This window comes from Psammomys obesus, unplaced genomic scaffold (genome assembly GCF_907164565.1).
Source record: "Psammomys obesus unplaced genomic scaffold, mPsaObe1.curated_primary_1811, whole genome shotgun sequence".
Taxonomy (NCBI): Eukaryota; Metazoa; Chordata; class Mammalia; order Rodentia; family Muridae; genus Psammomys; species Psammomys obesus.
This window is the reverse complement of record NW_026591816.1, coordinates 2482926-2507757: the sequence shown is the minus strand read 5'-3', so window position 1 is coordinate 2507757 and position 24832 is coordinate 2482926. Positions and strand designations below refer to the sequence as shown.

Here is a 24832-nt window from a genome sequence, read left to right as displayed (position 1 = left end):
ACCAGGCTGCCTCTGTCTCTCAAGTGTTGGGTTAAAGATGTATGCCACCACATGAAGTGTATTTTTGTTTAATTTGGATCTTTCTCTTTGTGTATAATTTATACATGGAATATACAAAGCGTCACTGTTAATGCATGTGTTTACTTTATGCCTACAGACATGACTTGTTAAATAGTGATTTAAATTTTTTAATGACAATATAAGGCAGCTCAGGTGGCTTGGATGGGTTTTTAATGTGAACACTAGTGAATTTGCTTTCAACAGACCAATGTGCAACATACAATGATATGCAGACTTTTGGAAAGTTAACTTCCTGGCTTTTTAATGTTTGTTTCTTCAGTGTGCGGGCGGTGGGAAGCGCACACATATGCCAGTGCATATGTGTGAAGGTCAGAGGAGACTTTCAGGAGTTAGTCCTGCCCTTCCACTCTGTAGGCCACGGGGGCTGAACTTCGGTCTTCTGGCTTCAGCCATCTTGCCACAGCCCTCTAAAAATGTTGAAGAAAACTCAGAGCTATAAATGTACTGCCAGGTGAAGATGAAAGTATAAATTTAGAATTTGATGGAGTATGAAATATAGCTTGTTGTAAACATTTAGACATTAAAATCGTGGGCGGTGATTTCTCTGGTGATGAAGAATGAGGACATCATGGGTTGCAGATAGTTCAGTGATAGAGCACTTGCCTACTATACATGAAAATGCCAGTTCAATCCCTAATACTGCAAAAATGGGGGGAGGAAATCTGTGTTTAAACTGTTAATAAAAGTCAGTGGGTAGCAGACAATGTCACTGAGAGCTTTTGTTTTATCTTCTTATATTTTTCTTCTCCTTAAGCAAAAGTAAATAAAATCTCTGTAAGTAGATGTGTTACCCACTTAACATATGCATACCTATTTGAAAATATGTTCTATCATTTCTGGATCATGGTCTTTTTAACTCTCATTTCTTGTTATTTGTGTGTAGGAGGGCATGTGTGTTCAACATGTATGCTCAGCATGCGTGTGGCAGCCAGGGGACAGCTTAAGGGAACTGTTTCTCTTCTGCTGTGTTTGCTGCACGGTCTCTGTTGCTGCCACTCATGTACGCCAGGGTGGCCAGCCGTGAGCTTCTGTGTGGCTGACCTGTCTGCACCTGGCATCTCGCTTTATAAGAGTGTCTGCACCATGGAGGCAAGCTACCCATCAGGCTCTGTGGTTCTGCAGCTGGCGCTCAGTTGTTAGTCTTGTGTGGCTAGACAACTCTCAGCCATCTTTGCCAGGCCTGATTCGTGGATTTTGTACCTTAGAACCTAATTATATTCTTTCTAGTTCTATGACAGTTTAGGCAGAAAATAAAGCAACACTGCTCAAATGTCTAAGAGAATATGGTCATTTTTATGCTAATTGTATTTCCCACTTTTCTTGATACAGGAGACTTTTCAAGAGCTTGGGATGTTCTTCTTGACCACATTCAGTCGGCTGCACTCAGCAAGAACAACGAAGTGTCCCTGGCTGCTCTGAAAAGCTTCCAGGAAATCTTACAGATTGTGTCCCCTGTCAGAGACTCAGAAAAGCCTGAGACCCCTGTAGTTAATGTGCCCGTGCCTGTCCTTATAGGAAGCATTTCAGGCCCAGGCCTGAACAGGCCATTTGTAAGGACAGATTCCATTGGAGAAAAACTGGGAAGATACAGTTCTGAGCCACCTGTAGTGACTGATGAGCTTGAAGATTTGAACCTCTGGTGGGCTGCTTGGAATACCTGGTACAGAATTGGCTCTGAAAGCACAAAACCACCTGCTGCTTTTGATAAGCTGACCTTCATCCCCAGCCAGCCTTTCCTTACGGCTCTAATCCAGATATTCCCAGCTCTGTACCAGCACATAAAAGCTGGCTTCAACATGGATGACTTACAGAAGCTGGGAGTCATATTGCACAGTGCTGTTTCGGTCCCCATAAGTTCAGATGCCTCCCCTTTCATTCTCCCATCGTACACAGAAGCAGTTCTGACCAGTCTACAGGAAGCTGTGCTCACGGCTCTTGATGTTCTCCAAAAGGTAAGGGATCTCAGTGGCTGCAGAAGCAAGAGTGAAAATGGTTTTCTGGGTTGGTTGGTTGGTTGGTTGGTTGGTTGGTTTTTTGCAGTAAGTTTCAGAAAATAAATTTATATTTTTTAAAGATTGCTATGAATGTATACTTGATAAATTTAAGATTATCAAGATTTAAAAAAAAACTTATTCTTTCTGATATAAAAAAAAAGTATTTCAGGTCTGTTTTGAATCATTGAGAAGCTACTTGTGTCTTCTAATTCCAGTTCACATAAAGTTAATTCTGAAATTGTTGATAGTCTATACTAAGACTCAAGGGTGAGCTTATAAAAGTGGTTTTCTTCCTACAGTTTAATTGTGTGTTTTTAGCTGTGTGCTTTGTTTTTTACAACAACAAATCACTAAACGATCTAAAAACCATTGAATAAATTCAGGCTGGGAAGCAAGACCATATCGGAATAAAAGTGGTTTTAGATTATCAACAAAATTGGTAGCACAGCTCATAACTATTAAAGTCCTAAGCAAGGGGGTAACAGGATAGCTATGCAGGTAAAGGAGCTGGCACCAAGCCTGGTGACGGTCTCTGGGACCGACATGGCAGAAGATCGCCCAGAAACTGTTCTGCCCTCCATACACATGCCATCGCACGAGCATATGTACTCATGTACACGTGTGAAAAGCTGAGCAAGATCCAGTGTGAGGAGTCATTTGTAATCCCAGCACGTGGAAGGCTGAGGCAGGAAGATTCACACTAAGTGTGAGCCCAGCCTTATCTGCAGTGTGAAACTCTTATCTGAGGAAACAAAGGCCAACTAAGTAATCAGCCAAGACAAGATAGAGCCAGATTCTGCTGTCCAAGCTCATTTGTGAGATGTCCGTCTGCTTCTAGCTAACTGGCTCCTTTATACCCAGCTGGAATGATGAAAATGCTTTCAATAACTATGGCACCTATAAATTGCCCCGGGAGGAGTCAGACTAAGCGATAGTTCTTTATCTGTTTAGCCTTAGTTCCAGTGTGAACAACTCAAAAGTTAACAAAATCTGACGTTCACAGATTGTTTGAGAGGCATGAATTTCCACAACTGAAATCAAAGTAAGTTTTAAAAATTTTCCATTAGAGAAAAATATAGTTCATCATACTTCCCCCCCTCTGATTAGATTATACAAATACATTGTTTATACATTTCCTGAAAAAGATTTTCTATCATAAAAATGTAGTCATTTGGAGAAATCCCAGATTTTTTTTAACTCAAAACTGCATATTCAGCTTTGTTGTGCATTCATAGAAAGTAACTTAAAAAACAATGCACACCCTTTATTTTTCAAGAGAAGATGCAAAATTTTTACTTTTTAATAAGTATGTTTTTTCAGGAAAACATTATGGCTATTAAGAATTTGCTCTGGGCTTTGACAAAATGTAAACATCATTCCAAAAACGTTATATAGCTAAAATCATTTTGCACAATTGTTTCAAAGATTTATTTATGTTTCAGTTACAGTGTCTGTGAATATATAGAGCAAGCATGGGGCGGAAATCAGCTTGTGTCCATGAGCTGATATTATTACACTGAAGTCGGCTTCATCTTGACTGAATGCTGGTCTTGTGGCTGCACTGTGGCAAATCTCAGATATGCACCCGGCCTTACCTGGCACTTGTCTGAACATGCTTGACCTTTCCCTTCTGTGTTAAAGAATAAATTATATTTCATCAAGACCATTTTTAACCTGACTAAATACTTTGAGGTTGACTTTTGTTTAATAATTGTTTAAATAGCTTGTATTTCAAGTGTGGCAAGATGGCATATGGCATAAGATAGTATAGTTCGTAAGATTTTTTGGGTGAGCAAATGCATACACAAGAGAGAACATTCTGGAGTTCATACTGTGCAACCTAATGTTCTCATTTTGCTTCCTAGGCCATCTGTGTTGGACCAGAAAACATGCAGATAATGTACCCAGCTATATTTGACCAGTTACTGGCATTTGTAGAGTTTTCCTGTAAACCTCCACAGTATGGACAGCTGGAAACAAAGCATGTTGCAAATGCAAAATATAATCAGGTAGCTTACAAATCGTGTTTATTCTGTAATGAGGTATGGCGTCTAAATGAGTTCTAATTCAGATAGAATTGGTTACCTGAGAAAAGGAAGTGCACATTGATACTCATACATCTGTTACAGAGTACAAGTTTTACCTGAGAAACCATGTCTCTGATGCTTTTCTCCTCTCCAGATGGTCCTTCTGAAAGTGTGCCCTTTCACTCCCCTTGTTTCTTCAGAAATGAAAGTTCCATTGTACCTCTTTTTTGGCTGCCCCATTCTTCTGCAAAAAGAGTGGAAACCCCTAAGCCTAATTTTACCTTAAAATAGATATCTACAGTGCAAGATGAAGAAATCTGTGTGTACTAAATAAGTTGTCCATTGCTGGTGTGAAATGTAGTTGGATTTTATATACATTTCACAGCCTTAGTTGGCAAATTATATCTTTATTTTGACTTACAAGAAAAGTAACTTTCTGAATGCACATACATACTGATTTTCTTCACTCACCATAAAAATTATAATTATATATAGTCCGAAAAGTAGTTTTAATATGTATTAATTTTTCTCATTCTATTTGTCTTGCATCACAATGGAATCACAATAGATCCAACTATTTGCACCGGTGAGTTGCATCTCCTGACCCTGTCCTAACCTGCTGGAACAAGTGCCGTGCCCCCTCCCAGTCTCATTAGCGTGCTCTGTGCTTCCCATAGCTGTACCTTGTGCCTGGCTGAAAGCTGTTCTCATGAAGTACATATGTTTTTGAAAATTTTGCATGTAATGTGATCTGATCTAGAACCAAGGCCTGAACTTGTGAGGAAAGGAGCTTTCTTTTCAAAAAGAATATGGCTTTCTTCGGTCCCATTAATTATCTCTGACTCCATGTGAAAACATTACCTTCTAGGCGGAATGGGTAGCCTTGAATTATGTACCATTCGCGGAAAGATCTTTAGAAGTAGTTGTGGATTTGTACCAAAAAACAGCCTGTCATAAAGCAGTGGTGAATGAGAAAGTCCTCCAGAATATTATTAAGGTAATGCATCTTTTTATCTCTACTTTTTTTGATACTATAAAATTATTGAAATTTCTCTAAGCAATGTATTGGGATAAATGAAAAACATTGTTATTTATAGTGACTTCAAATACATGAATTGTATTTGACAAACTCAATTTTTGTACCCTATGAGATTTGGAATGGGGTAGGAGTGGCACATTACTAGGGTTTGAACCCAGTGCCAGGCAGACGCTTTTCTGCTGACCTCTACCTGTATGTAGCCTGGTAAGGTCCTTCTTCCCAGCAGACTTGTTATAGTTCCTGAAGAGTGTTCAAGTCTTAAGGCTGCTTAGTGTTCAGGGTGCTAGAGAGAATGCATCAGTTTAGTGCTCTGCAGACTCGTTTTAAAAGAGCAGTTCCTCATATATATAGTAGATAGATGTTACTGTTTTGGGGTTACTTTTTAAAGATTAAACTTTTGTTCATTCTGTTTCTTCTTTTCTAACTTTCCCTACATTTGAGGACAAATCTACACCCAGCTCTTTTTTCAAGTTTCATATTCTTGCATGATTAATTTATTGCGTTATTAGGAAAACTACACAGGATAGACATCAGAAGTAGGAGAAGAACAGGACATGAGCCTTCCACAGAGGGCCTCTGAAAGACTCTACCCAGCAAGATATCAAAGCAGATGCAAGATATCAAAGCAAAGCAAGATATCAAAGAGACTCATAACCAAACTTTGGGCAGAGTACAGGAAACTTCATGGAAGAAGAGGGAGATAGAAAGACCTGGAGGGGACAGGAACTCCACAGGGAGAACAACAGAACCAAAAAATCTGGGGCCAGAGGGGCCTGCAGAGACTGATACTCCAACCAAGGATGTATGAAGAGGACCTAGAACCTCTTCACAGATGTGGCCCATGGCAGCTCAGTGTCCAAGTGGGTTCCCTAATGAACAGGGGCTGTCTCTGACATGAACTCAATGGCCAGCTCTTTAATTACCTCCCCCTGGGGGTACCAGGCCACAGAGGAAGATGATGCAGCCAGCCATGATGAGACATGGTAGGCTAGGGTCAGATAGAAAGGGAGGAGGTCCTCCCCTATAAGGGGACTAGGGAAAGGGCATAGGGGGAGATAAGAGAGGGTGGGTAGAACTGGGAGGAGACAAGGGAGGGGGCTACAGTTAGGATACAAAGTGAATAAATTAATTAATTAATTTAAAAAGATATCTGAGTAAAATATAAGACTCGGGCTGGAGAGATGGCTCAGAAGTTAAGAGCACTGGCTGCTTTTCCAGAGGTCCTGAATTCAATTCTTAGCAACCACACGGTAGCTCACAACCATCTATAATAAGATCTGGCGTCCTCTTCTGGCGTGCAAGTCTGCATGTAGGCAGGACATTGTATGTATAATAAATAAATCTAAAAAAACAAAAAAAAATATAAAACTCAAGGACTTTTGGGTCTGAAACTTGAAAGTATTGGTATCACAGGTTGCTAGCTCTTCCCTCACCACTGGGAAAGTATAGGTAGTAATGGCCTCTTTTGGACAGGAGACCCTTATGAACAAAACTGCTTTGTGTAGGGAGAATGATGTCAGGAGAGTTGCAAAATGGTAAATTTTCTGTTCCTAACTCTAGCTTCTCATATAGTATCCTTATTGTGATTTTAAAGAAGAACTGAGTTTCAAAGAAGTTGATGAGTCTTTGTTCAAAAGAGACAGTGTTAAAGTGTCATGGTTGCCGCACCTACACACATGGGAGGCTGAGACAGAGGACAGTGAGTTTTACTGCACCCTGAGGGACACAGAGAGACTGTCCGCTTTAGGGAACAGGTGTAGCTTTCAGAGCTGGAATTAGCTCAGTGGTGCCGGTCAAGCTTGGCACACAGAAAGCCTGGTTCTGGCTCTTAGTTCCAAACAGAATAAAGTGTATCTTCCTAAGGAGTAGTCTTTGGGGACCATGCCTAAAAATCAGTCTTTGTTAATCATCTTTTTAGTGAAGATACCTACACTGTTGTTTTTCACAGTTGCTACATGTTGTTTAGTTTTGAATGCAGCTGCAGGTGTTTTGACCAATGCTACTGTGTTTCTCTTCAGACTCTCAGGGTTCCTCTCAGTCTGAAGTATTCCTGCCCTTCTGAAAGCACATGGAAACTGGCAGTGGCTTCTCTCCTCAAAGTTCTTTCCATTGGGCTGCCTGTTGCCCGACAGCATGCTTCTTCTGGGAAATTTGACAGCATGTGGCCAGAATTAGCCAGCACTCTTGAAGACTTCCTGTTTACTAAAAGGTCAGCTCATTAATCTAAATGAAGAGCCTTTCCAGAGACAGAAGTCTAAGTCTATAGCTCTTGAGCTGTGGGTCCTACTCTGTGTCCACTGATCGGGTCATTGCTGGGCTGCCCACACAGAGCTGGAGGGACATTCTGTGCGTGCTTGTTTTCTTATTCCTGTTACCAAGGCACTGGCAGGAAGTGGCTGGAGGAGGAAGGGGCTTTTCAGTTCACTGTCCGGATGTGGAGGATGTGGTACTTGGGATCATTTTTACATTTAAAATGTACAAATAAACAAGGTCTGCCAACCATCCAGCTATGGATGATTAAGACATAAGCCTGTACACTACACTTCTGAACTAAATGCATTGATACTATTTTTATACATTCAACATAAAATGAAACAATAACTAGTGTAATTTAAAAGTGTATCCTTTTAAGTGTGCCATAATGTCTCAGCCTGAGTAGGAAGGAAGAACTAATGTTTTATCATTTGAATATTTTTGTTTGTTTGTTCAGGAAATGAAATCAGGTCTTCCCATTTTCTTTTTTAGTGTACCTCCGGATAATCTCTCCATTCAAGAATTTCAGAGAAATGAAAGTATTGATGTTGAAGTAAGCAAGCTTAGAAATTGTTCCTGTTTTTTTACTATATTTGGGAATTATAAATGAAATTGGAAGACTTTAAAAATTTTTAATTTTAGTAGTGGAAGGCACATGTGGTGTGTGTGTCCCTGTGTGTGGCTGTGTGTCCCTGTGTGTCCTTTGTGGAGCCTTCCACTTTTATATGGGTCTGTCCCAGCTGCCATCTTGCCAGACCTTAGAAGTTTTTAGCTTTGAAGTTTTGGTTGGATGAGGAGTTGGGATCTCGTGTCTTTAAGTGAGATGCCTGAGCAAATCAGGTGAATGATTTTCAGGTGGAGACGAGAGTATAGGCATTGTCATAGACCTATAAAGTATCACCTCAGTGCCATTGTTTTAAATCTTGTGGGAGCTTTACAGGACAAAATTGTATGTTAGAATAATGTATTTGACAAAAATGAGTGCATAATTTCTAATTATGGAAAGTAAGTTTAATATTTTGAAAGTTTTAGCATGGTTATGTTCCAGATGCTGAGCATTTTTCTACGTATATTTAACATATGTTAAAACTGTAGTACAGCAAACCTTCGTGTTGAGTTTCCTTGTAGGAACAATGGATGAAGGAAGCAGGCTAGGGGTCGTGTTGTATAGTAACAGTAAAATGCTCAAATACTTCCATCAGGGAAGGTTCTTATTTTCAAAAAGAATAAAATTTAACTTTTACTCTAGAAATTATAATTTGAGTCAGTCACTTTCCAGTTAAAAGTAGGATTGACTCCCTTTTGCTTTAGGTGGTTCAGCTTATCAGCGCGGAGATCCTCCCCTACGCCAATCTCATCCCTAGAGCGTTTGTGGGTCAGATGATGACCATGCTCAACAGAGGCTCCATCCATTCCCAGTCGTCCTCATTCACAGGTGGGTGGGCCTCTCCTCTCCCGGCGGTAAGAAGCATGAGGAAGCTGACAGTTGTGTAATCCTCTGGCTGTTTAAAAATAAACAGAGAATGCAGAGAGAGATGGGAAGTTTAGGAATGTGGTGCAGAATGTTAAGTTTTCTGAGGAGAAATGCAGGTGCGTTCCTATGTGTAAATTCTGATTAAGTAGGCCACATGGTCCTTCTAGAGTCTGAGGGAGTCATGTTGGTTGACAGAAGTTACTAGTTTTGTAAGGGGTTTATGTAGAGAGGAGAGAGCATTCGCCCACTGAGCATGTTGGTGCTGTTACGGGGAAAGTGCCTTCATCTGTTAAAGAAGAAACACTTGTTTGTCCCAGTGTCTGCTGTGTACAAGCACTAGGCTAGCAAAGAAAGGTGTGTGTTTGGCCTGATTGAAAAACCTGCCATGCCTCAGTGGGAGAGGACACACTTAGTGCGACTTGAAGTGCCAGGGTGGGTTGGTACTCGTGGGGACGTCCTCTTCTCTGAGGAGAAAGGGAAGGGAAAATGGGGGAGGGGTGCGAGGGTAGGAGTGTAAGGAGAGGAGGGAGGGGGCTGTCAGCAGGCTGTAAAGTGATTATCTAAATTAATTAATAAAAAAGAAGAAATAAAAAGCTCCCAGAAGACTAGAGGTGACATAAGAAAGAGCATGCTCATTTCATTATGTCATCATGTCTTAATTTAAGCTGTTAGTATTTCTATTTATTAAAATGTATATTCAAATATCAGATATAATTGTGACATGATGATGAGACTTTTTTCCTGTGAGATTATAAATTTTTGTAGAATATATATGTATCCTTAATCCCAGTATTTACTACAGCCATGAATAATTTGTGAAATTTTACAGAACACTTATACAGTTGGGCCACTAGATGGCTCTCTTGCTGCCTACTTTTCAAACTAGGTTTTTTTTTCCATCCACCCCAACGTTTAAAAAAACCGGACCTGTGAGTTTAATTAGCATGGGAATTTCAGAGAAAAATAATTAAGTGAACTTAATTTTTATATTATACTTATATTTAAAATGCCGGCTACTTTAACTAAGTACAATTAAAATTTTGGTATAAATATTTCAAGCTACATAGCACTGAGTTATCAGGTAACATTAGTCCTAGACAGCCTCACCGGCCACTTTTGGTGTGAAGTGCTAACATTGCAGGGCACCTGCACTCTTCCAGCCACTCTGCAGAAAGCATACGTCCCTCAGCGTTACCTTGGCCTGTAAACACAGAAGTATATTCCATGCTAAGCTACTTCCCATGGTCACTTGGTTCTTGGCTCTCTAGCATGACCTGATAGCCAAGGTTCACCGACTTCTAAAGGGAAGGCCCAGACAATGAGTAAATAAATGAAGTGAGACTTACTGGCTTACAGTTTCAGTGGGAAAAGAGCTCACCACCATCACGACAGGAAAGTATGGCAGCAAGCCCAGATGGCAGCAGGGGCAGGCGGAGAACTACACACCTGGAGCCCCAGACCCTGAGATGAGAGCAAGAGCAGGGGGCGGGGGGAGTGACTGACAGAGACTGAGAAAGAGCGTGTCTATGCTGGGAACCGTCGGAGTCCACCCCTAGTCATACACTTCTTCCAGAAAGGCCACACCCCCTAAGCTTCCCTGAACAGTGCTTCTACCTAGGGAACAAGTGTTCAAGTAACATTTTCCCACCAAGCACATGCCACATGTTTTTTTGTCAGTCACATTGCATGAAGCAGCAAAGGCAAAGGAGCAAAATGGTTACTATGTACAGGAATTGTTTTGCATGGTTCTTTTTGAGACTGTCAAAAAAATCTTGGCTTTCTTTTCTACATTTGAAAACATCAGATAAAAAATAGAAATGTGAAAAAGAAAAAAAAAAGGTATAGTCTCAATTGCTGGCCCCAGACTTCCTATGTGGCCTAGGGTGATCTGGAACCTCCCATTCTCATGCTGGAGTTGCAGATTTATGCCACTGTGTCTACTTTCTGTAGTGCTGTGGATTGAGGCTGGAAACCAAGCTCAGAGCTGCATGCATGCTCTGAAAGCATTTTACCAATCGAGGCACACTCCTTGCCATTGAGACTCATTTTATATGTAGCATTGTCAAAAGATAAGAAAATGTTGGGACCTGGAGATGCTTGCCACCAAGCCTGATGAGCTGAGTTCAGTCACTAGGATCCACATGGTGAAAGGCAAGAGCTGACTCCTACAAGCTGTCTTCTGACTTCCACATGTATAATGTGCCATGGTATGTGGGCACATGTGTGTGTGCGTGCACACACATACACACACACACACACACAGGAAGTAAAATCAAAGACAAAGGTGGATTATGTACAGCCTTGTTTTTCACATTCCAAGAGGGAAATTTTTTTATTTTTCTAAATATTATTAAGTATAGTTTGTTCATCAGTATCTTTCATCTTAATGAGTGTATTTTTATTCCTAGCTTGCTAGGTTCATTATTAATGTTCACCATTTTAATATTTTGTTAACAGTCAAATATTACTAATTTTACAGAAGCAGAGATTGACATTCGTTTGAGAGAAGAATTTTCTAAAATGTGTTTTGAAACGTTGCTCCAGTTTTCCTTCAGTAACAAAGTCACGACACCCCAGGAAGGCTACATTTCACGGATGGCGCTCTCTGTGCTTTTAAAGAGGTCACAGGATGTCCTGCATCGCTACATAGAGGATGAGAGGCTGAGTGGGAAATGCCCGCTCCCAAGGTATGTGTTTGATTAAGAAGGAAATACACTGATATCATAGTTAGTAACAAAGATGGCTCAAAACCAAGAGATCTCCTATGTGAGCTAGGCGGAGCTGAGGTTGATAATTGTGTTTACCCTTTACAGTATAAGTATTCATGGTTTTGCTGCAGATACAGAATTCTTTTGCTATAATGCAATCTCAGGCCTCTCTTGGAGACTAAGAACTATGTGATACATGTATCAAATTACCTTTTGAACCTAAAAAACTATTGAATTTGAAGACAGATCTTCTGCAAGAGGTTTCTGCATAAGGACTTGTGGGCTTGCATGAGAACACCATCTTTTTCTCTAAATAAAATGATAGATTAATCACTTCCCAAATTATCTTTGATTGTCATTTCTTGATATCTAATACTGGGTCTGTGTTAAGTCTGTGTTTCCTCTAATCTGCTTAACGAAGCCCTTTCCATAAGCTGATCCCTTCTTGTGTATCCGATTTGTGCTTATGGGAGGAGCTCCTGGGCTAAGTCACATCTGAGCTATAGGATAGAATTCAGCAAAGGATAAAATTGTAATTTTATTAAATGTAGAAACTGGAGCTTAAGTCAACACAAACAAAACCTGAGAGGACAGAGATAGCAGGTCAGGAAAGAGTCAGGAAACGGTGGCTTCCCATGATTAAGTTCTCATAGAGAGCAAATCCCACTGGTACCTGGTTTTCTTGTTAATTTCAGAAGTTAGAACTGACCTGACAGAGGATACAGATTTTCTTTCTTTAATCATTTGTATGTCTTATCAAGTTGCCTACTACAGTTTCATACTAGTTTAGATTTCCTCAGGAGTATATGAATGTTTTTAGTATTTTTAAATTTTTATTGTTTTAAAATGCTTTACTTATTTAGTGTTTAATTTATAGTTTTCTAATTTGGTAAATGAAGGTCACAGAATCCCATTTTTAAAAATGACCAATATAGCCAGGCACGGTGGCACACACCTTTAATCCCAACACTTGGGGAGGCAGAGGCCAGCCTCTCAAAGTGAGTCCAGGATAGTGTTGTTTTAAAAAAAATGAAAATCTTAACTGTTCTATTTTACCAATAAAGACTCAGGAGCCAGGTGCTGGGCTGAAAACCTGCTAGCTCAGAGAGGCAGAGAAAGCACCCAGCTAGCCTTCCTTTTCAGCTCAGACCTGGATGGAAAAAAAACCCAAAACTTACTAGCTCAGCTGAAAGCCCAGGAGCAAAAGGCCAAGAATCCCAAGGCCAAAGCCTTGCTAGCTCAACGCCCAAAAAGCTGAGAAGCTGAAGCCTATTTACATGTATTTCTTATTTATATGTTTGATGATTTTTCCTTTCTTAAGAATTTTAACATCTTTTTATTTTATTGTGATCAATATTTTCTAAAATTATATCTATTTGTACAAATTTTGTACATGGTGTATCTTAAATCCTAAAGGAAATCATCTCTCACCCTTTTTAGGCAACAAGTAACAGAGATCATATTTGTTTTAAAAGCAGTCAGCACTCTCATTGATTCGCTTAAGAAAACTCAGCCTGAGAATGGTAAGTGCACATCATGCCCTCTGTTATTGTGCTGCATGTCATTACTGAGTCAGCTGCACGTCAGAGCATGGCTGCCGTTGGACTCTTTCTCCAGTTCTCATGTTGGCAAAAGCTCAAGTTCACTAGGATGCCAACTCAGTAAAATTCATTTATAAGGCTTGACCTTGGCTTATTAAAATGGTCTGTTTAAAAATGGCCTATCAAAAGTGGTAGACCAGCAAGATGGACTGGCCTGACAGCCTGAGTTTGAGCTCCAGAAGAGAACCAACTCCACAGTTATCCTCTCACTTCCATGCACACCTACACATGTGTAACAGACACACAACATTACAAAGTATTTTATTATTACAAGAGCAGTGTCAGAGGAACAACACCTGAGGTGTTGCTGGCCGACACACATACATGCTCACACATACGTGCACATACATATGCACAAATACAGAACAAAATTAGAAGTTGGAATCATGCTGTAAACAAATGGAGCGAGTTTTTAGCTTGATATAGCCATAGTTGTAGTGATATATTAGAAAAGTGTAGTAAGCACCATGAAGAAAGAAGAAGAAAGAATGCCAGCCTTCTTAGCAGAATCATGTTGGGCTGCACATAGCCGGTCCAGGCGTGCTGCAGGAGAGTGGCTATGAGGCATAGAGCCAGCAGGCTGCACATCCGTGCAGACTTTTTATTGTCCTCTTACTGTGGTTTTGTTGCTGGAAATGAGGCATTCGGAGAGTTACTTTTTATTGAAGGGGGTTTGTTTTTATTATTTTACTTAATGGTTCAAGTTTTGAGTAGGAGAAATAAGTATCCATAAATTAGAAAGTGTAAAGCCTGTGGCTGGGGAGGTGCTCTGGGTTAAGGGCACTCGGCACTCGCCTCCAAACCTGGGAGTTTGAGCTCAGCAACCAGGAAGCACGTGAGAACAGGAGAAAACCAACTCCCACAGCCATTCTCAGACCTCCACCTGCCTGCTGTGCTGCACACACGAAATGAAGGTTAAGAGTGTGTGTGTCTTTATTACTACTTTATTAATTTTCATGTAAATAAAGTAAATACTTAAGTAACTCCCAGCTCTCTATACAAATAAATAACAGTATCCCCTCCTTTTTACCACCTTTTTTATTCTCTATTTTTAGCCTAACAAATAGTATGTATATTCTTCCATATCTTTAATATACTCTTTCAGTTTGAGGTTTGTCTCATATAAGTCGGGATGGCCTTGAACACTACCTGTGCAGCCAAAGCTAAGCTTGAAGTACTAATCTCCTTTCTTCTTCCTCACAAGTCCTGAGATACAGATATGAGCCAGTACACCTGGCTTCGTGTCACAAAGTCCCTCGGAGATTACGGTGGGCTTTAAAACATACCGTAAGAACTTGAATAGACTCTCCAAGGTTTTCCGTCAGGGGTCATCATAATGTATCTCCTTTAATAAGCCAAGAATTAGTAGTAGTTTGACTGTTCACCTGGCTAGGGTAGATAGTCTCCATTGTATGCCCTTCTGTGGGTTGGTAGAAAGCGTCACAGAAGACAGCTGGGTCAGTGCTGCCTGTTTTGGTTTGGTTTGGTTTTCAGTTCCTTTTCTGATTTCTTTTAAGCCAACCTCCACCCACCAAAGCAAAAAAAAACGAAATGTGGTGAAATTCTTCTTTTATTATATTGCACGTCATTTTTTGTGTGTGGAGGAGGATATGTGCGGGTCAAATGAAAGCTGCAGGAACTTGGTTCTCTTCTTCCACCACGTGGGTCCAGGTCGCACTCAGATGATAAGGCTGCAGTCGATTTACCTGCTGTCCTACCAGCCTTGGTTCAGATTCTAAGAACTTGAAACAGGTAAAAGGCAGGCAGGCGCTCTCCCAACACTCTCCCCAGTGCTCTTCAGCCCCTTCTCTCTTCTAACCTTATCCTGGAGAAACCTGGTTAAGAAAAGAAGGTAGCATGCACGCAGTGGTTTCCAAAAAAAAAGTAAAGAAATAACATTAATGGTGAGTAGTGTCAAAACATGTTAGTTGGGCGGAAAATCCCATCTTCATTTGGGAAACCATGAATTATGTAAGTATGCTCTTTTCCTGTAAATCTCTAGTGATTTCTTATGATTATTGGTCTTTAAGAGAAGAGATATATGTGACTTCTGCCAAGCTTATTTAATCAGCAACTTGTTTCAGAAATTGAGAGAGACCATGTTAAGAAACTCATTTCCTTATTTTACATCAGCAGAATTGATATAAAGAAAAAGTTACCGACACTTGACCAGGACCAGGATAGCAAGCACTATCTTATTTCAGGGGGGAAAAGGCTGTCGCCTAATAAATTAGATTAAAGTATAGAATACATTTTAAAAGTGCTTTGAGCCAGCCATAGTGGCACATGCCCTTAATCCTAGTTTAGGAGGCAGAGGCAGGTAGTTCTCTGAGTCCGAGACCAGCCTGGTCTACAGAGGGAGTTCCAGGACAGACAGGGGGACACAGAGAAGCCTCATCTCAAAGTACCCCCAAAGGCAGGGTGGGGCGAGTGGGGATGGGGGTGCAGTGGAGGCTGTACACTTTTATAATACCGTTAGTTGTGTGCTGCCTCTCAGACTGGAGACAGGTTCCATGCACTGACATGACACCTGTCAGCAAGGGTTATGTGGGGACTAAACATCTACGAAGTACTTAGCAGAGAATATAGTGGAGGGGCAGCCCGGTCACTCTTTGAAACACTGTTTCTGGCTGAAAGGTGAAAACCAGGGCTTGAGGCACCAAGGACAACACTTGCTGTCATAGACAACACACTCTATTTTCTGGCAACTCTACAGAGAATAATGATTTAGACTATTCTGTTACTTTGTAACCTCCAAAGTTTGTTGGTATTGATGACTTTGTCCTCACAGGTCATTTTTCCCTCTTCCTTTTAAAGCTTTTGCTCATTTTTATCTTAGTGTATGAATTTTTGTCTGCATGTACGTGTGTGCACCACTTTTGTGCCTGGTGCCCGAGGAGGGCAGAAGAGAGCATTACGCTCCCGTGGAGATGGAATTAGATATGGCGGCCATGTGGGCACTGAGAACCAAACCCAGATCCTCTGCAAGAGCAGCAAGTGCTCTTAACCATTGAGCTCTTTTCCAGCCCCCTATTTTCTAACCTAATTTCTAAGTATGCAATACTGTATTGTCTCCTTTTTTCATGCTCTTTTAAGTATATCATGAAATCTTATGAAATTAAAAAATTAAAGGATGCTTGTAGAACCACTTCTGTTATGTTTGTTAAATTGTGTTTATGTAAATTGGATGACTGTACTGTTTCTATCCACTCTGTTTTGAGATTTTTTTTTTTTGTACTTTTTATGTTACAGTTGATGGAAATACCTGGGAACAGGTAATTGCCTTATACCCAACTTTAGTAGAATGTATCACCTGTTCCTCTTCAGAAGTCTGCTCAGCTCTTAAAGAGGCACTAGTTCCTTTTAAGGATTTCATGCAGCCACCAGCATCCAAAGTTCAAAATGGAGAATCTTGACCAGCTACAGTACACGTGAAGGAAGAAAAATATTTTGAGGGATGCTTCCTCCTGAGTCTCTATAAGAAGGACATTTCTTATTGAAGTATTCTTGGCAGCTGTTGTTTGCCTTTAACTTAAAGTGTAATTATCTGGATTCAGTGATTCATATGAAATCGTATGTGGCAGCAAAGGCTCCTGGAGGAATCCAGGCCTTCTCGTGTGTGGTCTCGATGGAGGGAGAGTGAACACTACATCATACCTGCTACCGTATCTTCAGTTGGTGACTTAAAGTGAGCTTATGTACAGTTTGTGGTGTACGTGTTAATGATGTACTTTTTAAAAAGAAAGAAGATATTTCCATTAAGATTTTTTGAGGCTGGTGTTTTACATCCTTTTTCAAGTACAGAATTGTACTAAAATTTTATGCAAGGTGGTACTGTAACATTCCATATTATCTACAACCAGCCTTTGTGAACAAAGGGAACTGATATACTGTGTGTATAATAAATGGTACAGTTCTGTATAAAATAGTTGCATTTATTTAAAATTTTACAATATTGATGATGTTAATGCTCGAGACTGTATTTATTATTAATACAAAATTGTTTGCGTACATTTTACTTCTAATTTGCCTTCTTCTGGGGCAGATAAGCTTGTTGTGTAATCATACAGTTGGCTCCATGCTTTTTTTACATGCATTATTGGTGACCAGAAGGACCATGTGAACACGGCAGCAGACTTTGCACCTGTGAGATGCAGGCTGTAACTTCTTGCCCTGAGACACATTGTAACAGGGTGACCCAGTCATACCTCATTTCTTCAGGCCCCTCTAAGCGTTCATGAGTCTGTTTTCACATTTGTGTCTGAATTTTAAAGACTTTCATATTTTATATTCCTGTTGTTTCTTCCTGTGACATATGTCACTGTCTTTGAATGACAACCCAGGCAAGATGACTTTACATTTCATGAAACTTTGCCCATGAGGTTTTGTTCTTCTCTGTGCTTCCTTTTCTGGGTACCTTCTAAGTAGAAACAGCATCAGGCTAGCCCACATTTCCAGTGCAGCAAGCTCTCCTGCTGTCCACTCTCGTGCCCTGAGGAAGAAGGAGAGTTACGGAGCACATGACCTCTCTCTTACAAAACTGACTTTGACCTAGCTCGCTGTGTTTTTTATTTAATTAATTATGCTAGTATAATATTTTTCTTCCAAGTTAAAAGTTCACTTCACAAGTGCTAAAGACTTGAAAATGTTGAAAACATGGCTATTAAGGAGACGTGATAGTGGAGTTGGTATTATTTGAATGCACTAGAAAGCTTTTGGCTTTAACAAGGTTTATAAGTTTTGGCCTCTCAAAAATAATCATAAAACTATTGGGGGACATTAGAGTTGGGTATTCATTGAGGTACAATTTTGAGGCTATTTTAATTATATAATGATTTAATTTGCACTATATTCTGTATATGTGTGTTAAGGCCTATTTTGAAGGAATATTATTTTTACTCACATGAATCAATGAATTTCTATTTTATTATTTCACCTAAGGTTAAGGTAAAACATGGCATCTCATAGATTGCTGTTGGTGTTTTCTTAAAGGTGAAAAAAAAAAAGTGACTCAAGCTGTGTATTTTTTATATTTTGATATATTTACGTATGGAGTAAATATAGGAATATGACTGATAAAGTATCAAAATAATAAGAGTGGCAACATTTTCAAAATACTACCCTGAGTTTATAGGAAGTAAAAGTGTCTGCTCATGAAAAATAACAATCAATTGCAATCTGAATGATTATTCTCCAATGAAGGTTACCTATGGGTCTACAGCATACAGTTACATAAAATAAATAATTTAAGCTAATACAGTATTAGCTTTCAGTACCAATATCATGCTGTATAGTTCAGAACATAAAAATGTGATGAATGTGTTAATGTACAGTGATTACTGCCGGTCTCCATGTCAAGCCAGCAGGCCATTCCCTTGGGGGACTAATTGACAGGCTTCTCCCCAAAATTTCTCTCAACTCCCAAGGAGTCACAACTAGTAATTAATGCCTTTGGGTTACACATTCTTCTAGGCTACATTTTCTAATATGTGCTGGTCCCGGAGAGGCTAATGATTGTCCTTGCCCTGTAAGTGTGGACTGGTTCTTTGGTCAGTGCAAGAACGGGGCTACATGGAGTTGGTAGATGCAAGGAAGTCTTCACATGCTTCTGGTGGTGAAGCACGAGGTTCAGTTCCTGTCATCACTCCTGTCTCAGTGCGGTGAGTTTAAAGACTCATAATGAGTCTACCAGTGGCCATCTCTGTTAGAGACTGCTGAACAATGGGCTGTGCCAACAACAACTGGATGATCATAGAGATTTTAATGTAATTATTTACTTGCCTACATCTTGTTTTGGATTCTAGTAGTGTAACCAAGGAAGAAAGGTCAATTTTATAGTATCTTAGTTCCTTACGATTAATTTAAAAGTTTTGTTTGGCTGTATGCATTTTGCATAACATTTATTAAAAGCCTACTATGTACCAAAGGCGGGGGAGGGGAGACTTTTTATTAAATCTGACCAGGAAAGAAACACTTTCAACTTACTACAGGAACATGTATGTTCTCACTTGTTCCCACCCACATACTTATTGAGTGAACACTTGCTACATTCTTTAAATTATATATATAGCATCGGAAGAAAACAATGTTCAATTTATTTATGTTATCCTAGTGGATAACAGTCATTTTTAAGTAACAATTATTTGTCCTTTCTTCTAGAATGTTAAGAATGTTGTGTCTGTTGTCAGTTTGCTACCAGCTAGTCCTAGGTAAGCCATTGGTCATCGGTCAGCTAGGAACTGAGAGCAAATTGACATACACTGTTAAAACTGTGCTGGGAAACATCAGAAATATACTCCCAAAATGGATTGCTCATGTCATGTCAATAAAAGGCACTACTGAATATACTCCCCGAGTGTAGAATAATTCATGTGATAACCAAATCTTTAGGAGTTGGCTAAGGGCCACAAGGATAGGCAGAAACTTTGAGGAAATGCCTACCTGAGAGTGCCACTGAAATTAACTGGAAATCAAGGCCTTAAATAGATTAATGTCCAAGCTCAGATTATTGTGGGTTATGGATTTTTCTAGAAAACCACCACAGAGGTGGAAAAAATGGTGTCCTCAAAAGTGTTCCCCACAGCCTAGAGTGTTTCCACTTACTAGATTTAGCATTTTGCAGATACTCTCACTTGTCAAAAGAATTGCAGTTTGCTATGCTTAGTGCTACAAGGCTGTCTTTATTAGATTGAATTGTTTTCTAATTATTCATGAGAAGAACACGAATTCCTTGATGTGTTGTCTTACTGACTTTCATATGGTGGATAGTTTTTAATACCTTATGGTCATTTGAATTAAAGTTTTATATCTCTGGAGAGGAGAGTGGTGCTTTTATGTTAATGTTAAGTTTTTATGAATGAGAAGGAAAGTCGTGGTTGATTCTCAATTTATATGCAAACCCTCTCAGAAGACTTGAATTAAGTCCGGTAGGTTTTTTGTTTTTAACTATATTAGCATTGTTGGCTTTAAAGAGCCGTGTGGATAAACTGGGTGTGGTGGCTCACACCTCTAAGCCTAGTGCTCAATAGGTACAGGCAGAGAGGTCACACGATGAGTCTGTGTGGGCCAGGAGTACCCAGGGAGGCCTTGCTGCAAAAACAAAAGGAGTGGGGTTGGTAAGTATCTTGTGGTTGAATACCCTCTGAGATCTTGGAGTAATGGGCTGAGGTTCTGCCTCCTAAGTCATCTTTAAGCAAATTTCCAAAGCTGCTGTTCTCTGCTTCTAAAACGATGATGGTAAGCTACTAATTCTTTCGAAAAATGCTTACTATGAATGTGATCTTGATTTCACAGTGACACTCTTGGTACTTGTTCAGGTTGTTGATTATGTTACATCCAAAGAGCACTTAGCTGTTTTTCTTTCTTTTTTGGGAGGAATCACATTCATTCCCTTCTATTTAAAATGTATGTTTTCCTTACTTTCTCTTAATTTTTATCTCTTTATCCTCTTTTTATTGTCTACCCATTTCCCACTCACCTATTCTTTCACTATGAGTCTCAGACAGAAACCCTGGTGGCAGCTTCCTATTACTGAGCTTTTAGAAGTGCCTTCCGCCTCGGCCACTGTTGCCTTTCTGCTGAGGTGAAGTTCCCTTCCATTTTAAAATAACAGGGCAGCATAAAGTGTCTGTGACTACTGCCTACTGTATTTCTGAGTCTATGATTCTGCCCCAAGACACAGAATGGATTCAGTGGCTAAACTTGGAACAAGTTATGTCTTTGCTGCATTGTAAATAGCAGAATAATGCCACTTTTCTTAGAGAAGGGTATCTACAGTTTGTTGGTATTTTTTGTTGTGTCTTTGGAGTGGGTTCTTTTGCCTTAGGGGAAGATGCTGTTCTGGGAAATAAACACAGGGAGGCTTATGTGCTCTAAATACCACTCACTGAGATAGCACTGCTGACCTACAGGGAGCATTCCGGTGGCATTATTATTTCTGTGTCACCTGTTTCTATTTTCTTTTTTATTACAGAGCAGTAATTTGGGGGACAGAAGATAGATCAGCAGTTAAGAGCATTGGCTGCTCTTCCAGAGGACCCCAGTTCAATTCTCAGCACCCACATGGCAGTTCACAGGGGATCTGATGCCCTCTTTAGGTTTCCATGGCTGCCATGCACACAAGTAGTAAACAGTCATACATTCAGGCAAAATACCCAAACACATAAAATTAAATACAATTTTGATTGAAGACAGGATGTCTTATTCTGAGTATTCCTGGCATATTTTGGAATCCACTGTTGCTTCTGGTATCAGATGTCTTGAAGCATTCTTTAGTACACAGCCAAGAATGCTTAGACCTTGAGTACGAAATGGGAAATTACTGAATTTTGTGATCACTTTTGGTTACTACAAATATTGTTACCTAAAGTTTTATTCTAAACTAAAACTCAGCAAATAGTGTAGCCATAAAAGATCTCTTAAACCATTATTTTCTTTCCAGCTTTTTTCCCTCTGTCATTATTTTAACTCAGAGCATTCAACTCCTGACTCAAGACAGTTACCATATGGTGTTTATGTCAGAATGGATAGATTTATCTGATTTTGTAAGATTCCTGTTGTTAGCTAACAACACAATTCTTGAAGGTAATGCCATACCACTGTTTCTATACATTCTTCTTATAATTTCTAAGTTGTTGAGATATATTGGTTATATAATATAATCAGGAAAATTTCTTGGCTTTAAGCCCAAATCTTTGTAATCTAGGGTGTTTCTTCAGAGCTACATAGTTAAAACTGTGATTACAGGATGGAGAAGTGGCTCAGAGATTAAGAGCACTGGCTATTCTTCCAGAGGTCCTGAGTTCAATTCCCAGCAACCACATGGTACCTCACAAACATCTATAGTGAGATCTGATGCCCTATTCTGATGTGCTGTGTACATGCAGGCAGAACACTGTATACATAATAAATAAATCTTACTTAAAAACTGTGATTCATAGACCCTCAGTTTGCATCCATAACCAACAAGATGACTGTACATGTTCTGTCCCAGTCCTAGTAGTTAACCTCAGTGATAATCACCTTGATAAATTTCTTTTGTTATGCCCAGATCGCAAGACCCAGCAAGACCCCACCAGGAACGCAAGTCAATGCAAACACACAGGGTCTTTATTCAAACTCGAGCTTGGGCCATCAACCGTCCCTGACACAGCAGCTCAGAAAGATTGGCCCCAAGCCTAGGGAGGGTAGAGTTTTTAAAGAGAATGCCAAGTCTCGATGTTACAGGATTGGGTAAGAAGGGAATGGGTAGATTGAGGTAGATTGACCTTTACGCTGATTGGTTCTGGCCAATTGGCCAACCCCTAAGCGGGAAACAGGCTATTAAAGGAACACCTTTTAAAAACAACTTTTAAAAACAAGTTCATGCTGAACTTTTGGGAGGGACATTTATTTATTTATCATGAGCGCCAGGGAAAGGTCAGAGGACAGCTTTCAGGAGTTGGTTTTTAATACATATAAGTCTTTAAGTGTGTACTTTTAGTTCACTGGTTGGCTCCAGGTGTAGGGCCTAATTATTCTTGCCAAGTTCCTCCAGTGATTTTTCCCTTGCCGGTTTCCTTCTGTGGGTTTTTTATTTGCCAGGTTCCTGGTGGGAGAAATTGGATCACCTAAAGGACAGACAGGGCCATTCAAAATGGTGTCTGAAAAGCAAGATGGAGTTAGTTCTCCTCTTGCTCTCTCACTTTAAGATCTGACTGGTGGTTCTGCTTCTCTTTAGTATACTTTGTGCCTGCTTTCCCGTCCCTGTTATGTTCGGAACATCATTGATTCCCTTGTCATTTATGACTGGTGATTTTGTATGCTTACAGTGCATTATGTAGTCAATCGGGAAAAAATATGAAATAAAGGAGAAATGTTTTTTGAGAAACTTGTTAAAATTATTGATATATAAAAGGAAAGGAAAAGATACACAATTGGAAAGATTGGAGGTTTCCCTCCATAGTTGTTAAAAAAAAAATAGATTTGAAACTTTGAGTAAGAATTCAAGGTCAGCTGAGCATGGTAGCACACCCCTTTAATCCCAGCACTCAGAGAGGCTGACGCAGGCAGATATTTGTGCACTGGGATCTTTGTGAGTTCCAGGCCAGCCTGGTCTACAAAGTGAGTCCAGGACAGCCAAGACTACACAGAGAAACTCTGTTGGGAAACCCCCTCCCATACCTCCCTCCCCCCCCCCAAAAAAAAAGAATCGGAGGTCAAGCTGAAAGCACTGTCCTCGTATAGATTAAATTTGGAGGTGGGGCTTTGGGGAGCAGTGCTGATCCTATTAGGGCCTTGTCTGCTAAATAGACTAGTTATCTCTCCAGTCTGGCTTAGGCCCTGTTAGAGTTTGAGAGTTTCACTGTTTGGTTTTAACTTGGGGTAGCCATTCTGAGGCTGCTTGTCTGTATCCATGCTAAATCATCCCTCCACAGCTCAAAGAAATCCTGTTTCATATTTTCTTTTTTAACAAGACATACTTCTGATCCCCCAGAGGAAGCTCATTTGAAATTCTGATCCAAGGCAGGGAGGGGAAAAAACTAAACTAAAATCATGGTTCAAGAAGTTAAAATATGAGAAAACCCCTGTGTTATTTAGTGTGTACTGCTTTCTGATACAGTAACTTTTGTATTTCCTAATTCAAGAAGTTGCCAGTGTGGAATACTTGAGGAACTTGGCATTTTTCTTCCTTTAGTCCTCACAACAGTAATTTGTGGATTACTGTTGTACTCAGTTCACACATGAGGAAAGCAAAGTTCAGAGGTCACTTCTAGAGACAAACCTAACCCAGTGTGGTTCTCTGCAAGATCTGTTCTTTCAGCTACAATATGGTTGCTAGTAAAAAATGTTTCATTGCATTAATATCTTGCTGAGACAATTGCCGTTTCTATGACTCTGCATTTGGGATAAATATACATGAATATTACAAAGAACTTCAAATATTAAGAAATTGTATAAGAACTCACATCTGAATGAGCTGCTAAAAGCATCTGGTTTGTTGCTTATTTTATGTCAGCAATAGCATAGTAGCTAAAAGGCCAATAGTCTTCCTAAATTCAGTTACTGCTGTTTGCTGAATATGTGCCCTAAGCAAGTTAATCAACCTATTTTGGTGGTCTTGTCTATGAAATGTAATTAATAGTGATGACTAATACCTAGAGTTATTTAATATAATTTTACAAGGAATGTTAGAAAAAGCACTGTGCCTGCCCATGGCAAGCTTTAGGTTGTAATATAAATAAAACACACTTGATACACATAGTTCAAGAAGTGGGCAGGGCACCAGAGCCACTTCTTTCTTGTCCTTGACTGTACAGCCGTCAGGTAGGAACCTGAGTGTCCTCTTGTCATATGACCAGGGGATAGTGTAGAAGAGCAAACCTTATACCTCAAATAAGGCTGAGTGTAAGACTGTAACCAAGTTCTGGTGTGTCAGTGAGTTCAGCCTATCGCCACCCTTCAATGTTTGCCAAGTGTGCAGAAATACAGTCAAAGCCCAAGATTACCAAATCACCTGTGGTTCAAGTTAATATTGCTATCAATATTCAAAAGGATGTCCAAAAAAGAAATGCAAAGGCTCTCTGGTGAATACAGAACTTAGAGTGAGTCTTGAGGCTTTGGAGTCTGTGTCTAAACTAAGTGATGTGGGGTGACGTAAGAAAAGACATGTTACTT

General features: G+C 39.9%; 1 protein-coding gene across 4 annotated transcripts in view; it reads left to right on the top strand.

Annotated features, from left to right (window-relative positions):
- Window positions 1-19996, top strand: part of Mon2 (MON2 homolog, regulator of endosome-to-Golgi trafficking) — a 76097-nt gene extending 56101 nt beyond the window's left edge. For 2 of the 4 annotated variants that reach the window (XM_055612105.1, XM_055612103.1), the window contains exons 26-35: window positions 1411-2033; window positions 3941-4084; window positions 4671-4688; window positions 4971-5099; window positions 7160-7350; window positions 7887-7947; window positions 8706-8829; window positions 11348-11555; window positions 13017-13099; window positions 16430-19996. In XM_055612105.1, the coding sequence (XP_055468080.1) occupies window positions 1411-2033; window positions 3941-4084; window positions 4671-4688; window positions 4971-5099; window positions 7160-7350; window positions 7887-7947; window positions 8706-8829; window positions 11348-11555; window positions 13017-13099; window positions 16430-16593 (1745 nt within the window). In that variant the 3' untranslated portion in view covers window positions 16594-19996. The remainder of the gene's footprint in view (window positions 1-1410; window positions 2034-3940; window positions 4085-4670; window positions 4689-4970; window positions 5100-7159; window positions 7351-7886; window positions 7948-8705; window positions 8830-11347; window positions 11556-13016; window positions 13100-16429) is intronic. The other 2 variants (XM_055612104.1, XM_055612106.1) reach the window with 1 other exon arrangement.
- Window positions 19997-24832: the final 4836 nt, after the last annotated feature.